We start from the raw sequence: 17,677 nt of genomic DNA, 5'->3' as shown, positions 1-17,677 counted from the left end.
TGGTCCCTACATCATCTGGTGAGTTCTGGCAATCTGCCTTTGACTACAAACTACTTTTCTACATTTTTTTAAGAGGTGCCTTCAAGGACTGACAAACATGGTATCCAATCTCAGGGACCAAAACAATCCATCTGCCATGGTATTTTTTCACTAGCGATAGGGAGAAGGGACACTAAAGCAGACACTATTAGTATATTTGGAAGAAAACTAGTTTCATGATATGATGTTGGAATCAGAGATGTGGTGCTATACTGTTACGAGGTTGAATATTGTTCTGTAGAATCAGACAGAACAGAGTGTAGAGGAGGCAGTGACCACCAGAGTTATGTTACAGTCACAGCCGAAAGAGAGGCGCTGCAGCCAGAGTGCCATTGTTGCATCGACTGGTGAGAAAACAAAATCAGACCAGAATAATACTTGAGTTGATTTTTAATTAAATGATGTTAGATTATTGTTTTATTACAAATGAGAGTAGAGAGGTGAAGCATACAGAAGAAGAGTAGGCAGGTCACAGACAGGCAGCGAGTCTAAACACCCAGTATATGTCCTGTCATGCCCCCAAGCTTTCAGTACAATTCAGCCACTCAAGTTCAAATTCAGATCAAAATCCAGAGATCAAAGTCCAGGAGAGGCCAGGTGACAAATCATCACACTGACTAATATTACACTACAAACAGTATATACATGTATATATGTAAGAAAGGCGAGGAAGGTGGCCTGAAGCTGGAGAGAGACAATATGAGTTTGATGTGTAAGAGTATAAAGTAAAAACAGGGTAGGCATCACCATGACATTAGATTAGTTTTAGTAAATCATTGAGTCTTAAACATGAAGTATACATTTGTGAGATGTATCACAGAGTCACAGAAAGAGTAGAGAAGGAGGAAAGTATTGATCATGGATGTATTATCAGAGCTGGATACCTGCTGCTGATTTGTCCAAATGACCAACAGCACTACTGGTTATTACTCTTTGTGTCATGAATGTTTAAATCACTAGCTTTAAATCTTTCCTAGAGCCTAGAAAATCTAATTTTATGTGTGTGTGACATCATCTCAGCATTTAAGGAGACCAAGAAGAGAGGACAAAATTTTGGTGAATGTACTGGGTAGGACATTTTCATCAATGGGTGTCATGTTGGAATCCACTATCCTGTCTTTATAATACATCCATGATGTTGAGAAATTAACAGGGTTTTGCTTTTGGTCTTGTCTTCATCTAAAAACACCACATTTTCCTCAGCCTCCTCTTACGAGAGCCCCTCTTGATGTATTTCTTCCAGCACTTCATGTCAGCTATCTTCTGACACAGCTCTCTGTAAGAGGACATTAAAAAAGAAGCATCTTAGTCAAAATGTCCATGTTACTGTATGTTTGTACATGTTAACAGATGCAATTTTTCATCACACTATTTACAGTAAACTGCACAAGTTCATCACTCAAGGGAACAAGTAAACTTGACCAGCAACGCAAAACGTGTGGGTCTGCGGTACTCGTAGTAACACTGAACAGTCAGTTATGAAAATGTTGTCCATGAAGAACTGAAGGAAAATGCAAACCACACATCAAGACATCAAAGAAGGAATTGGAAAGCCACAAACTCATGACTCAGAAGTCATCTTTTATTTCAGTTTCTAAAGACCAATGTTTCAGCAAACAGCCTTACCCAACAATCTCAGCTGGTATTAACATGTGATCTGGATATGTTGTCTGGAGAATGACATCTGATCCATGGGTCTTTGCATTTATACCTGGTATTATAACAGATCCTTGTTTACTCAATTGTGTCCGCATTGTGGTCAGATCTCAATATGAAAACTAGCTGGGTGGAGCTGGCTGACTCATCAACACACAGGTGACCTTTCAACTTCATATGAATGTTGTCACGCTGTACAGATGACATTCACACCTGCTGAGATCTGATCACAATGCGAGCCTGACCACCTCCAGATGTGTTCTGGCTGGTCTGATGGCATTCTGATTCTGAATGTGTTTTAAGCTCATTTAAGGCGTTTTCCCTTTTCACTCTTTTCACCCTCTCATAACTCGACCTTAAACTTGGAAGTGAAACGTTGCATGTGTAGCTACAGAACTGAGACTCACTCGATTTCATCCAGTTCTCTTTTCATCTCTTCAGAGGCAGTTTGTATGGCCTCAGCCATCTCTCTCAGACTCTGACTGGCTTCTGTCTCACAGTTCTCCAGATTGTTACAGTTTCCAATAAGCTCAGGAACAGAAAACAGAAGATCAACTACTCCTCCACCAACCTGAAAATAAACACTTTATAGTTAATAACAAGAATAAGAACGGCTGGATTTACTGGATTCTGAATGAAGTAATTTTGACTATATATTGAATTACTTTGTTCCATGTCTAAGTTATTATAATGAATGAATTGATTAGTTGAAACATGAATATGGTGTTGAACATAGTAATCAGTGGGATTGGGAATACTTTTAGACCTGTGGCACAGTACGGATACTGTTTTTCTTCCTCACCTCTCCTTGACATCTTCCTGGTCAGATTCTTAATAAACTGTATGATATCAATCTATCTATAATCTTTTCATCCAGTTTGTCCATGCTGTATTTCTGTCATTTTGCTTTCTTGGTCTTTTCTGTATATACAACATCTATTTCCTGTCTGTCTATCCTGCAGAGGGATCCCTCATCTGCTCTTCCTGAGCTTTCTAACATTTTCCACTGTTAAAGTGTTTTTTGGGAGTTATTGCTTATTTGAATTGAGGGTCTAAGGATAGAGGATGTTAGTAAAATTGGCTTGACTTGAATGCTGCAGGTCAAAAACTATTCCTAAGCTCCACTGTTTGAGTGACTGTCTTTGATACTTACACGTCTAATCGCTTTCTTTGATGCTGCCAGTCCCATAGAGGTGGCCGCTTTGGTGACTCCTGTTCTTATCATTTTTCTCTGTGCTTTCTTTGTTCCTGCTATGGCAATTTCTTTTAAGGTCAGGTCTGTAACAAACTCTGAAAGCAGTGGCAACTCCAGTGCAGACTTTTGCAGAAGACCAAAGTCTTTATCTTTCTCAAACATCTTCTTTACAGACAAATCAGATACCAATGTGAGCACATTGATCTTATCATTTAGCTTCAGTCCGTTTCGTTTGGCTATCTTTCTCAGGATCTGATCCACAACGTAATCTTCAGGAGGAACATCACTGCAGGACTTCTCTGCTTCCTTCATCAGTGATCCAGTGAGTTCCTGGATTTCCTTTTCAAGATTCTGGATCTTCTCTGAAATCTGCTTTGCCTCGTTCATGGCAGAACTTGATTTGACAGCATCGACAACGTCTGAAGTTATATTGGTAGCCAAGCCGAGCCCTGATGCTAGCGTACCTGCTGTAGCTAGGAAAGGTATCGTCGCTCCTCCAGTGCAGAGGGCTGTTAAACCTGCCACTGTCAGTGCAGTTGCACCACCTACAGACAAAGAGCTCCCAACAACTTTACTGACATTTACACCCTTATTGTAGTCCTCCAGATCACTGGCCAGGTTGTTCAATTTTTCTGCACATTCCCTCTGTAGATCCACAAAGGAGAAGATCTGATCAATGAGTTTATCGGCATTATCCATGGTCAGTTCACACTGAGAGGTCAGCAGTCTACAGGAACGACAGAAAAAAGGTTATTTAAGGAATATGACGTCTTTTGGTAGGAAAATGAAGCAGATATGCTTCTCTTCTACTTGATACTCAAACATCCTGTTAACATGTCCTGCACTCTAGAGGCCCGAAGGCTGTGCAACATCCAGTACTCAAAAACTGTAAATACTCCTTACATTTAGAAGTCCAAACCTGGGTATACTGAGACAACACAACCACTTAAACTTCTTGAATACATAGCGCAAAGAAAAACTATACCATCTACAATCAAAAAGAGAAATGATATGGTTTTATTATTATTGGAAATTATTATCGGAGAGTAAAGGACAGTAAACAGTAGTCCACAAGTACCACATTTTGTACATTTCTCCTGCACAGTCTTGGATCATGTAGGATTTCGCTACACATTGTGCTCATATAATGAAATATGAGACAAAGAATATGTAGAAACTGATTTAAGACATCAGCCTAATTCACATATTTGCTTGTGAATATGACGAAACTGCAGTATTTGTTAAAATGTTAAAGGTCTGAAAGAGTAAATGATGTAAATGATGCCATCTCAGTCTACTGTCAGAAATAGAAACATCTGCATATTGTCAGAACTGTCTAGTATCACTCAGAGTTACATTCATTCTTCATATTTACTTCCTGTGGCTGTGTGTTTTTTATGTGTGAAGAGGAGAATCAGGGTGTGGACTGAGTCCGACTGTGATGCTGCAGTCTGCAGGTCGTGTCCTGTTACACACCAAATAATTAACACTGGATGTTCTAACACCTTACAGTTTGTTCTTCAAAATAAAGTCCATGACTGTAATGGACTAAAAAATGGTCAGAACCTGTTTTATATTCTTTATCCAAAAACATCCAGCCTAAATGTCTTATTATATTAGTATATGCTATACTGTATGGTATACTATACAATTCTGATTTAACATTTTCAGTTAATTTAGAGTAAGACAGAACCCAGGGTTTGCATAATGCATTTTTTGTTTGGTTTGCTTAGAGCATTTCACTACTTAATAGCCTTAACCTTTGTAAATGAGTTCAGAAAAAGGTCCTATTTATTTGTCATTGTGATTGTTAGCCTACCTTACTATAAAGGTTCTGCAAAATAGGAGATTGACCATCAACAGTTATGCGTATGCATGTAGCCTATTAGTCTATGTTTTAGTCTATTATCAGCGGAATATTAATGCATATAAAAAATTTGCTTGCTGTGCGTGCACATTAAAAACACATTGCAACCACCTCTAGACATCCCTTTGCCACTCCTGGGCTACCCCAGTTAAAAATTCTTAGAATCGTCTCTGAATATCAATACTATACAAGACTAAGGATCTATTAAATCAGCACATGTATGCTTTACACTGCTCAATTCTTGTTCCAAACATCACCTATGGCTTAGAAATCAGTTTTCATCTTACAAAGAAGAGCCATAAGAGTCCTCTTTAAATTAGATCATAAAGAACCAACTAAAGGCCTGATAACAAAACTACATATATTAAAATTTAACGATTTACTTGATTATAGGATTGGACAAAGAATGTATAAAGTGTACAATCATTTGTTAACATCCAATATTCTAAACATGTATGTAAAAAGAGACAGCAAATATGAACTGAATAATTATGGCTAAAAAATTATGGGTAAGGACAAATATACATTATTATTTCAATACATTATACATTTCAATAAAAGGAGTGAATGTATGGAACAATCTTGAGTATGAATTAAAAATGTGTAGTACAATTCAGAGATTTAAAAGACTGTTTAAAAGTAGGGTGATCGATAAATATATGACACTTCTTTGATATCATCAGCTGTTTGATAATTGACATCTTGTTATATGGTGTTGTTGACTGTATCCAAACCTGTGACAATGAGAGGTTGTAAATATAAGGACATGCACAGCCATGTGTAAAATAAGCTCAGTGAAAGTTCAGTCAGGAAGACCATATTTTGCATGCTCAGGTCTGTAGTATTATTTCTCAAATCATCTGTCATTCCCATCCCTCACACATGCTCACTTATTATTCCCTTGCTGTCATTCCACTGGACATCAATTAAGATATCAGCTGTTAACATTAGCAGATCACATCTAAACAATAGCACAGTGCCTTAGTGCTTTCATGGTGCCGTTTTGCGCACTCCACCACCTCCCAATCACCGCCCAACCTTATCAGCCTTATCAGTCTTAGCAGAAGTTATCAGCCACCACCATAGGTGCCTGGTTATATATTAAAATGGGGGAGCAAATTTGGAGAGATACATAAGAGTCCTCTCCCAGAAAAAAAATTGTAATTTAAAATAAATTTATGCATTTCTACACCGCCTAACTTCTTGGATTAAGTCAAGAAAAGGCCACCTGCACTTGTCTGGATTAATTAAATTGAAAACCAGGAATGCATCAAGAACACTATATAATTGGGTGGATCAGGACAGGAAATTTTTATTAGAAGAATGGCTATTTCATATTTGGAATTATATTCATAAAAACATTATGTAGCCTAAAATGATAGTAGGCTGAGGCTACTAAGCCATCTTCAAGGTTAAACAAGTACAAACAATTTATATAAATGAAATAGTCTTACAACACATCATCATATCATTTGTATAATTAAACCTTGTTAAACAATGTTAAACCTGAGGTGCTGTTCTCAATACTCACAAGGCATTTTTAAAGCCTAACAACTCACAGGTTCTGGTGGGAGCTATTAGCACCAATAGCTGATGTAGCTGTAATGTTATGCAGGAGTGAATAATCATAACTTCAAAAGCAGATTGTTTTACCCAACATTATCTCAAATCAAGGACTATTTTAATACATAACTCAGAAGGCGATTTTAGCTCTTCAAGACTTAAACGGGCCATTTTAGTTGAGGACTAGACCTGACTGCCCCTGTAAACTAGCAGCTCTCATTTAGCCTGAATGAGAAAATGAGAGAATAATCATAATAATGAAAGCACAGAGCAGAGCAGCAGGATGAGAGATCATTACATATTACACAGTAAGTCATCATATTTAAAAATAATTACATCCGAAGTCTGTCTAGAACTGAAACTCAAGCAGAATATTCTGCAGAAGTCTAAACAAAAAAACAAAAAGGAGAGAGAGAATATTGGCCATAATTATCACAACTTCTTATTTGCCCATTTACAATGTATTATTCTCTCTGATCTCACCCTGAATCCAAGTGTGCCGCATGTGCACCCGGTGTGCCTGGGTGCACGTTACTTTGACCTGCAGAGTACTGCAGGGTTCTTTAAAAGAAAGCCCTCAGTTTTCTAAGCAGACAATTAGTTTAGAAAAGAGACAATAAAACTGGCTGAGACGACCTCAAACTCTGCTGGAAAACAACATTCATGAAATCTGATTCTGGGATTGCTACAATATCATTTGTAATATAGCAAAGTAAATGTTTTTGGAAAAATAATTTACAAAGTGAACATTTAAATTTACACCCTCTTAGTTGTGTTGGGAAACACCAACAGTCAGCGTTCAGGTTCACTTATATTTATACCAGAAGAGAGGAGGAGAAAACAGTATGTTCCTTATACTTGTTCCTGTCTTTCTATTGGCTGTCTCAGAATCATGTATTAAAAAGGTTTTACAACTGCAAGTCAAAGAGAAACCACTGTTACCTAAATGGCTGTTAATGTTTAACTGTGAAATTCCCCCAAACATTTCCAAGACACAGAGACACAAGACACTCCTTAAACACAGAGTTATTAGGGTTTGTTTGTTTCTTTCTTTCTTTATTATTACAGGACATCAGACCTAAATTTGACCCCCTAAACATGCTCAAAAACTCACCAAATTTGGCACACACATCAGGTCTGGTGCAAAATGTGATAAAATGTAAAAATTAACCTCCAAAGTGCCAAAATGTGCTCTAGAGCACCACGTGTGTAACTAATATGTCTGCCACAGCCCGTAGGAATGTTGAAGAGAGATCAAACCAAAACTCAATTGTTTGTCTCATCAAAAACCTACAAATCATACACTTAGGTCAGGGACACCCCTGACCTAAATCCAACAGGAAGTCTGCAATAAGCTTTTCAAAATAAGACTTTGCCCCAATTTTGGCACAAAAACAAACGCTATCGCTTCGTTAATGGGTATTAATGGTATTGACTTCGAACTTTAATAGATGACTTATGACACTATGCTGAAAAAAAGTTGTTAAAAACTTTGTAATAACTCGAACGGTTTGGATTTTATAAGCCCTGAAAGTTGCAGTGCCACATCACCCTTACAATGTAAAGCAATGAGGATGCATGATCTTTGTGTCAAACAGAGGCTTCTGACGTCTAAACTATAAGTCTGACCACTTTCAAACCTGTATCAATGGATTCGCCACGAAATTTCCTACTAAAATATGATTTTTAATGTAAGATTTGGCCAAAGTCATGGGATTTATGAGGAGATTTCACCAGAAGCGTACTCTAAAATCCTCCTCTCCAACTGCTCCTGGTGATGTCACTCCCTCAGTGCTGTGAAACATTCTGCAATACACACTCATTATAAAATCACAGGAGGAGCAAGAAAAGACTTTAAAACTCACACTCTAATATCTCAAAAACAGTAAAAGATAGAAAACACATGTAAACTCAAGATTTGTAGGTCAAAGTCTCGTGACTCATTTAAAGTTCAAATGAAGTTTGTATCTAAAACTATGTGGAAGCAGTAAATGTTCAAAAAGGTGTGGGTTCGCTCACACTCTCCATTCAAATATATGAGTATTTTTCTGTGTCCAGCTGCAGTTACTTATTGTCTCTACACACCTGACAGTACACATGTCAATCAAACTTTGACCAGGTCATGTGGGTTAAAAGTCTTTACTTTTCTAAAAATAGACTTGATGAAAATTAGGAAATTAATTTCTTTTACACACAAACTCATCAAGAGTTTTCAATTTACTAATTGAAATTCAAGTGAATGGGCCCAAAACTTGCATAACTTTGATGACACAGGTGTGAGCGAGACAGACATGTCTCACCCTGCAGAAAATTCTCATCCTCACACCGTTGAGATCTGATGTTTCGCCATGACAGAAGAAGTTGCTATAACTTTATTGTAAATGCTCCAGTCTGCACCAAACTTTACATGTTTGATAAGAGTCCCGGCCTGAACACGTCTACATGACAATATTCCATCAGTGATGCAAACTGGCTGAATAGCGCCCCCCGTGACATTGCAGCAAAGCAGCCCCAGCAGCAGGCAAAATAGTGGACAGAGAAGCCCTTCGATTGGGCCACAGCCCGAGGTGCGCAAGGGCGCAAGGGCCCGTTCATCGCTGCTTGCAGCTTTAATTCTCAATGTTATCTGTGTTTGTTTTCTGTAAAGAACGTTGTAACTGTGTTTTTAAAGGTGCTATATAAATAAAATAAAAAAAATAAAAGAACAACAAAAGACCATGTTTAATAAAAAAGGAAAATATCATAGAGGGAATCCATAATGGTACAGTATTTATTGTTATATATACACACGTATGTGTTGTATATATTGTTATATATATGCATGTCCTCTATATATTGTTATACTGTAGATGTCATGAAAAGGAAATCAAAGATTTACTGTGTTTATAAATGAACTTATCTATCAGGGCAACACTATGAACCATTTGTATTACTGTTGCAGGGGGTGAACAAAGCAGATGAACAAGCTTAAATTGCATTTAATTTTGTATTTATTATGTTCCAAATCCATAAGTACTAAAATGGATGTTTAAGAGCTCATTGATGAAAACAAACATCATCAAGAGATAGGAAAGGACATCAGGTTGTTTTTGGAGAAAACATATATATGATACAATGTGTTCAACTCACAATAATAAAGCAGGGTGTGAAATCCTTAAAGTAGACAAAATGAATAAGAAAGGCTAGGACAGCACAGTGAGTTTATTTTTGTAATTGCCACATGGACATTTCGGGCAAGATGCCCTTCTTAAATGTGTGTTCTGGCGGTTAACACAATCAACACTGGTGGGATTAATTATAGATATCCACAACTGGCACGAAAGGTCCATCCCAGCAGAGGGATGAAAAGTTTAGTCAGGATACTGTTTCGGAACCATTTCAAATTTTTTAATGGCAGCACATGATGACACTTATTGTCCTCCTGGGTCAAAACTGACCCGGTCTCGTTTGACTGTTGTACTAGGTAACAAGAGAAATGTCTGAAAAATCTCTGAAACAGGATATGTCTACAATGGGGACACATAGCAGAGCAATTTTATCCAAGAGGTCAGTGGTGTCTTTGAGGTAAGAAGGAAGTTGATATACCAATTATTTAATATATAAATCTATGAACCAAATATGTTTTCTATCTCTTGAAATGCCCTTGTAGGTTAGCATATATAAAAACTAAAACATGAGTTAAAAACTAGGATTTGTAAACATAAAAGTAGCATAAGGAATAAAGATGAAAAATCCCCTGTGGGTAGACACTTCTATTCAGCTGGCCATGATGTCTGTTCTCTTAAATTTCTTTCTTGTCATTTATTCTGAAAATATGAAAGCTAGTTGACAGTGTCTGATGAGTTTCCTTGTACATCCGTATTAGACTTTGTAGATATATTTTGTCCTTACATTTTTTTCTATATTTTTTCCATATTTTTCTATATACTCTTTAAAGGCTTCAAACTACTTAACAGGGTAATATAACTCTGAATGAAATTAAACGTTACATGCTATTTGCCCTTTTTACATTTGGATTCTTTACATGTATTATGTGGTTGTATTTATTCTTGATATTTTTTCTATGACATCTTTCTATGCTCTTTTGAAAAATATAAATTATTTGGTCTTACAGGGTCACATAGTTCTACATCTATAGATGCGATGTGTCCCCATTATAGACATATCCTGGTTCAGAGATTTTTCAGAGATTTCTCAAATTAACACCTGTCATTGTTTTCACTGATTACTGAGGTCACGCCTCCTTCATTTGAAGAGGCTGCATCAGGGCGGTTCATTCACAGTTGGATCCTATTATACAATCATGTATTCTCTTCGCTGATTGGTGTTTGAGCCTCACCTGTTTATGTATATTGTTATTTTTTCCAGTTTTTTTATTAAGCTGATGATGGCTTCTTCTGGCTGAAACATGTCCGTTTCTGTCCATGATGAATAATAAGAAGATAGAACCATGAGTGCCGGTGATTTGTTTGTTTCATTCTTGCCACAACCGTGCACCTGATACTCTGTTTAAGACCTGGAGCTCTGCACACCGCTACTTTTTACTGTAGTATTCTCACAGACAGAAACAAAGTGCAAATAATATAAACTGATGTAAGAGTATAAACCTGTAGGATTTTTACATCATCAGAGTCCTGAGTTTATATGTTCATTCACATTAAGGAGAGCATATTTCTATTGATCTTAATGTTTCCTTAAGTTTGTGAAAAATTCATCTGTGGCTACAGACTTATTTCAGACATGAACCTCACTACAGAAATATCATCACCCACTGCATATCCAGGTTCACCAACCTTTAAGAAATGAGTGGTGTAATCTCTCCTGTCACCACCAGATGGCAGCGTTTCATTAAACAGTTGCACTTTGAGTTTCAGGGCAGCTGTCCTCAACTCTCATGAGACAAGAAATTGTTCTGTGTTTTTCATAATGTTTGAATAACATTATAATAGCATTTAATTATCTATTTGTGATGCTTTTGGTTTATGATCAAATACCTGCAGAACTGAAGACGTCTCCATCAGCCTCAGCTGAACTTTGTATCCTGACTGATACTGGATTTATTTCCTGCTGTCACTGTTTATCTGATAACACACAGAAACATCTTTCATAAGGATTCCTGAAAATTAGTTATTAAATAATCAGGATATGTACAGTTGTGTTTAGAACATTTTACAGTGTAAAAAGAAGCTTGTCAGTCGTCTCTGTTTGTAAATGATCTCAAACATATCTTTGATATATCTGGAATAAGCTCATTTATATCTAGTTTAAAGCTGCTAATGTGGCTGTAGACTGCTGTTTTCCATCTGACTGAATAAGTAGGCACTTTGTTTACAGGATTTCTACAGGACAAGCTCACAATTTTTCATGTGTGTCTGAAAACAACAGTCAGGAGCCCAAATGAAGAGTGAAACATGTTTTTGTTGCTATGGGGCTCGTTCTTATGGAATAAACCTCCCTGCTGACGTCAGACAATCCCAGTCTGTTGAGTCCTTAAAGCCTAAACTTAGAACTCATCTTTTGCCTTAATCTTTAATTAGTTGCTTTTCATTGAGTTCCTTCTGCACAGCGGGTCTGCTTCTGTTTCAATGAATTTACTCATTGATCATTGATTATTACAACTGTTCTGATAACCATTGCATCTCTCTAAGTTTCTGTTTGTTTGTTCTACAAGCACATGAGCATCCGAGCTGTGAGCTCCTCTCTCTTCTCTCCTAGTTTTCTCCTTGATCCATGGCAGTAACAGCTAGAGGATAACTTCACAGGGCTGGTAGCACGTTGTGGCTCTATCTCACAGGCTCTATTTCTTACTCAGGCTGGAATGCATGACAGTAACAGCCAGGTAAAAGCTCTCTATGTGTCACAAGGCCAGTGGCACACTATGTTTTAATTAACAAGGGGAGCACTTGAATTAACAGCTAATTCTGACAGCTTGCCCAGATGGCATTGAATGTGCGCTATGCGAATGCTGAATTGAAATTCTTACATTTTTTACAGAGTAGGTTCAACCTGAGTGGCTAGCAGCAACAGCAAGCTCTTAATGTAATACTGAGGGCTTGAAGTGGCAATTACCAATAACTCAAGATTTTGGGTTATTAATTGCCTTAGCTAAATTTGTTTTGAAAAATCAAATCTCACCACACTTAACTTTTTTTCAAGTACAGCTAGATATCTACTCCTGTGGCAGACAAGTTGTGTTAAATATAAAGACGTTCGGGTAGTCTAAAGTTTTAGATTCCAGAATTTTTGTACTGGCCAAAATTATGCTGAAATGAATATTGCACAATTATGAAAAATTGCCAACAATACTCTGCCTCACAGGGGGCACCATTTCGTTGGGCCTTGGATACAAGTTTGGCTATCAGCAATAATTAATGATTATCAAGATAATCATTAATGATTAAAATCAATAAATTATAACTATTATTATAAGAATTAATAATAAAAACGGGGCACCACCCTGGAGTCAAGGAAAAAGATAGCCAATTCAGTCTCAAAGTGTACTAATCTATCAATTTGGAACTTTGATTACCAATTAACTTAATAACTATAAACAAAATCACCATATCAATAGCTAGTAAAGGTTGAAGGATTTTGAGTTCTTTACAGAGCAGAGGTTGGCAAAAGTCATTCTTGTGCAACATTAAAACAGACAACAGGTATATCCAAAAGCATTTATTTAACAAAAGGTAAAATAGCAAAACACACAATGTTAATCTAGCTAAGTGTACCTATATACAAGTGTATGTGTGTTAGTGTGTGTGTCTTTGAGTGTGTGTCAGAAAGACAATGGCAAGATGGCTGCAGTCACCTTGCCATTGACATTACCAAACTGTGATGTCATGATTCTACACATCTCTGTACACAGTTTTGCAGCTTTTACAGAGATGTCTGCCAATAAAGACAAAGATAAAGAAGATAAAGAGGAGGAGGAGGAGGAGGAGGAGGACACAGCTGACCAGCAGGAGGCGCCAGCAGTCTGTTTATGAGGCTCTGATTTAACTTTCACTTTTGAAGCCATAAAGAGAAATCAGACAAGAAGTGTTCAGCAGAGTCTACATGTGATGTGAGTCTGTCTGCAGAAATCTCTCTGAGAGGAAGGTAAATCTTTTCAAATCTTTCTGGTTTAATGTTATAATGTATTAATCTCTTCCTTTCTTCGTGTTCTGATAAAGAAACACTGGAATCCTGTTTTAGAGCAGCAGTGAAAACTGATCTGAAATCTGTTTTAAATTCAAACTTTATTAACAGAAACAACAACAGAGAGCAGGAGCATTTCTACACATGAAAACATGAGGAAAGGAGTATGAAAGGTATTTACAGGGTCTGTGTTCCCTCCATCCAAAGCTGAGTTCAACTTGTTTGATAGCAGGATTTTATTGAGTTTAATTGAGTTTCCTCTGGAGAGTTTTCTCTGTGCTGTCAGGTTTATAACTGCTGTCAGTTTTTAGTTTTGCTGCTTTAAGTTTTTATTTGTGCTGCAGGCGGCTGGAAACCTGGAGGCCCGTTTGTGTAACTGCAATAATTTACTTATTTATCTTTGAGTCGTGTGCGAATAGACCCTGAAGGAAAGAAAGAAGAGTTGGGAGAAGAACCAGGTGTCCACAACAGAGCCGCTCACTGTGGACGTTTCTCTCCACCTCTAAGGTCCCTGTAGGCTGAATTGATGTTTAAATTATGTTGAGTAGTGTGCAGCTTTCCAGGTCATTACTTTATTATGTGTTGTATTGATGCATGCATGTTTTCTTTTACGGACTACTATAGAGATCAGAGAGGTTGCTTTCAGTAATTGTAATCGTTTCCTTACTTGCAGTAATGTCACTGCAGCGGATACAGTGGGACATTTAAGCAGCAAAACTAACAATTCAACTTTCAGCTTCTGAAATAAACTTTTTAGACAGCTGTGATGGAGCTCAGGATGATACAACATGACCGGCTTTCCATCACGTTCCAGTTTTTAACATTAAGAGCCAAAGCAATGGCAAAAACAATAAGAGAAAATAATAATAATAATATTAATAAATACAAACAAACAACACAAGACAACAAAAGTGGTTCATTCCTACCTGTATATATGAGCATATAGAAGCTGAAATTAAATATATTGAGTCTAAAAGATAAAAATAATAATAGTAAAAAATGTTTATGCTGCTAAAAATGAATTTTTGATATTTTTGCTTAAAAAATCACTTAAATTATTAAAATTTTGCCAATTAATCTTCTGTCAATTAATAAATCAACTTATCGTTTAAGCTCTAGAGTGCTCATTTTGTGTTTCAGTGTTCCACAGATCAATACATCATCATCATCATCATCATCATCATCATCATCATCATCTGACCCTGACACCACATCATGGGTATCTGGCAGAGTAAGCAGGAATACAGCACAGATGTGAGCATCAATCAGACCATCATGAAGTTCTGCAGTCTGGATTCTTCAGACATGCTGAAACAACACTATGAGAAGAGGAGGATGGAGGCGTCTGACTGCGCTCCAGACTGGATCAAGAACCTGACGGAGAAGCTTGGCGCCTTCACGTCAGCTCCTGAGATGGCGGGCCTCGGAGCGCTCGCCGTCGCCGTCTTCATCGACATGAAGTTCTCCAGTCCGCAGGAGGAGAGCACGAAGGACGCTCTGCGCTGCGTGTTTGCTGAGCAGAAGGCCTCTGAGGTCCGGGATCTGATCGACCACTGCCTGGAGACATGCTGGACGTACATTGACAATGCCGGCAAGCTGAGGAGCGAACTGGAGCGGATCGACGGTCAGCTGAGCGCGGCGCTCACCAAGCTGAAGAATTCCATGTTGGATGACGGGCACTTGACGAACAACGCTCTGAAGGCCTGGGTGAATGGGGCGGCCTTCCGCATCCAGATGATGATCCACCAGGTGAGACTAGGAGGGACTGACACCTACGTGAAGAGACTCCTCTCTGCTTACCAGAACAACCTGGAGTCGCTGTTCACAGAACACAAGGAGATGATCAGAAAGAAGTGCAAGCTGGACAGGGTGATGCGCTATGATGAAGACCCTGACCCTAATGGACCTGAATATATGTTTTTTGGTGAAAATTCAAATTTTTTTGATTATGGTCATGACCTTGACTTTGACGACTGTTTTAACAGGTATTATTATCACATTTATGGCAAGCAATGGCGTGACAATGAGAATCACTTCAGTTACGTGACAGAGAATCTGCAGCGTCTGGTTAGTCTGAGAGGCTCCATTAACTTCTAATGAGAGAGAAACTGATTCTTGATTTTGACTTAGACTTGTTGAACAGGGCTGTCCACATACTTTTGGTCACATACTGTTTCTACTGTTTGGTGTAAACTGATGCAGTGAAGTAAAATATGATCAATGACTGAAGGATTTACTGTATAGTCACTCTTGACTACGTTATCAATAGTTACAGTAATGTGGTGTATTTAATAATCATTTCAAATACTTCTGTGTAAGTTTCATATTGTTTATTGTTCATATTGTGTCATTTTATGGTAATTCATGGTGTGTTATTATTTAGGCTCAGCAGAGCTGTGAGTTAAAGTCCAACAAAAACTACAATATGTTGTTTCATACTGTCCAATCAGAGCGCCGCAGATTGGGGATTTAGGTCAATATAAAGTGCTGAGTCATTGCAGACATTACAGTTGAATAAAGTCATGCTGACTGATCACAGTTTAAAATAAAGAATGATCAATATCATCTTTAAAGTGTCTGTAACATATATTTCAGTCCCTCCACAGTCTGATCTGTCAGTGTGTAATGTGTTGATTGCCTGCTCAGCACCAAACTGCAAACAGACTCAGTTAGCTGTAGACTAGCTGGTGAACATAGTGGAGCATTTAGCACCTAAAGAGCCAGATATTTCCCTCAGGAGTTGGTAGAGAGCAAAAACAGAACTAAAAGAGACTGAACATTGGACTTACATTCACCAGGTGGACAGAAACACGACTCCAAATGAATGATAATGTTGGTCTGTAACTGCTGGATGTGGAAAAAAGTAACTGTTTGCTAACAAGTTATGACAGAAGTTGTTTTTACAGACTATTCTGCTGAGTGGACAAAAAAACACATTTCAAGCAGCTTTAAGCAGATTGAAACTGTAAAGGACTAAGGCTAGAACCCTGAGGAACTCCACAAGTAATTATTGACATTATCTATATAATACAACTGCTAGATGTGGGAATAAGCAACTGTTTGCTAACAAGTTCAATATATCAACTTAATAACTGATGATATATCAGTGTTATGTTCACTAGATGTTTCTGATGAAAATTAATGGGCAAAAAAAAATCCGTTTTGGAGGTTTAATATTCTTCAAATCTGTATTTTGAGCACTGTACTACTGTATGTTTGTTTAAGGTATTTGGTTTATGCAGCATTCCTGCAATATTGTACATTATATTTAATAATGGACAACATTAACAATATATATGTTCATATACATTTACATACAGACTACACCACACATATCCGTTCACCTTCTCTTCAGGCCTTTTCCAAAGTAGCCCCTACACCCTACCCTACCCACTTCCACTCTGTTTCCGGTTTCATGTGGAGGCTCCGCCATCTCAAACCATTTAGAGGGGAGTGGAAGTGGGTTATGAAACCCTCCAACAGTGAGCATGCATTGATGCTGACTTACTGAGCGTGTGCAATGCCTATTGTGTTGGTCATGGGAGAAGCTCTGTACAAATGTTAAGTTCTGTGCGACTACCGATTAAAACATTTACTCATAAACTGCTCAAATTAACGGATCATTCAGCTGTGAGTGTGACCACAAACAGAGTGCACTCTGTGAAGAAGTGGCAGTGGGGAGGGGCAGCTTTGGAAAAGGCTGATCGTCTCACAAAGACACAGGTTGGAACCAAAAATCTCAAATTTGGACTCATCAAAGTACAGATTTCCGCTGGTCTAATGTCCATTGTGACGACCTCACGAAGCTGCTGTGCAAAGCTTCATCAAGGCAAACAGTGGCGACTCTTAGGAATCTAAAATATGAAACATATTTTGGTTTTCTGATTACTACATGATTCCATGTGTGTTGTTTTATGGTTTTGATGTCTTCAGCTTTGTTCTACAATGTAGAAAATAGTAAAAATAAAGAAAAACCCTTGAATCACTGCGTCCAAATTTTTCATTGATACTGTATGTACAAACTACACATATACACATATACTACATGCTCAAATAACCACACACATACATATACTGTACAAATATATATACAAATTTGTATATACGTATATACACCTCGACTTACAGTATACCACCCATGTTCAAAAATCAAAGCCTGTTCTTTATTCTTCTTAATATCCTTTTCAGGAAGACACTGATACTTCTTTTTTTAAATGTTC

General features: G+C 37.7%; 2 protein-coding genes across 3 annotated transcripts; one reads left to right on the top strand and one right to left on the bottom strand.

Annotated features, from left to right (window-relative positions):
• On the bottom strand, positions 1-7,187 carry LOC137201319 (uncharacterized). The gene is made up of 4 exons (XM_067616299.1): positions 7,083-7,187; positions 2,849-3,617; positions 2,103-2,266; positions 1-1,315 (listed from the first exon to the last, which is right to left on the bottom strand). The coding sequence occupies exons 2-4, from the start codon at positions 3,587-3,589 to the stop codon at positions 1,219-1,221; spliced, it is 1,002 nt and encodes a 333-aa protein (XP_067472400.1). The 5' UTR covers positions 3,590-3,617; positions 7,083-7,187; the 3' UTR covers positions 1-1,218.
• Positions 7,188-13,315: 6,128 nt separating this feature from the next.
• On the top strand, positions 13,316-16,376 carry LOC137168024 (uncharacterized). 2 transcript variants are annotated; one of them, XM_067570441.1, is made up of 3 exons: positions 13,316-13,418; positions 13,569-13,630; positions 14,598-16,376. In XM_067570441.1, the coding sequence occupies exon 3, from the start codon at positions 14,673-14,675 to the stop codon at positions 15,552-15,554; it is 882 nt and encodes a 293-aa protein (XP_067426542.1). In that variant the 5' UTR covers positions 13,316-13,418; positions 13,569-13,630; positions 14,598-14,672; the 3' UTR covers positions 15,555-16,376. The 2 variants fall into 2 exon arrangements, with proteins under 2 accessions (XP_067426542.1, XP_067426541.1); XM_067570440.1 differs by lacking the exon at positions 13,569-13,630 and having other exon boundaries at positions 13,324-13,418.
• The last annotated feature ends 1,301 nt before the right edge of the window (positions 16,377-17,677 follow it).

This window comes from Thunnus thynnus, chromosome 17 (genome assembly GCF_963924715.1).
Source record: "Thunnus thynnus chromosome 17, fThuThy2.1, whole genome shotgun sequence".
NCBI lineage: Eukaryota > Metazoa > Chordata > Actinopteri > Scombriformes > Scombridae > Thunnus > Thunnus thynnus.
The sequence above is the reverse complement of the archived record's forward strand: the minus strand, read 5'-3'. Positions and strand labels throughout refer to the sequence as shown.

Excerpts from the sequence above, each read along its gene's own strand:
- LOC137201319 (XM_067616299.1), bottom strand. The coding sequence starts at position 3,589 with ATGGATAATGCCGATAAACTCATTGATCAGATCTTCTCCTTTGTGGAT. Across the intron at positions 2,267-2,848 it reads CAAAGAAAGCGATTAGACGT|GTTGGTGGAGGAGTAGTTGA; the intron begins GTAAGTATCAAA and ends GTTTATTTTCAG. Across the intron at positions 1,316-2,102 it reads AGAGAACTGGATGAAATCGA|AGAGCTGTGTCAGAAGATAG; the intron begins GTGAGTCTCAGT and ends GTCCTCTTACAG.
- LOC137168024 (XM_067570441.1), top strand. The coding sequence starts at position 14,673 with ATGGGTATCTGGCAGAGTAAGCAGGAATACAGCACAGATGTGAGCATC.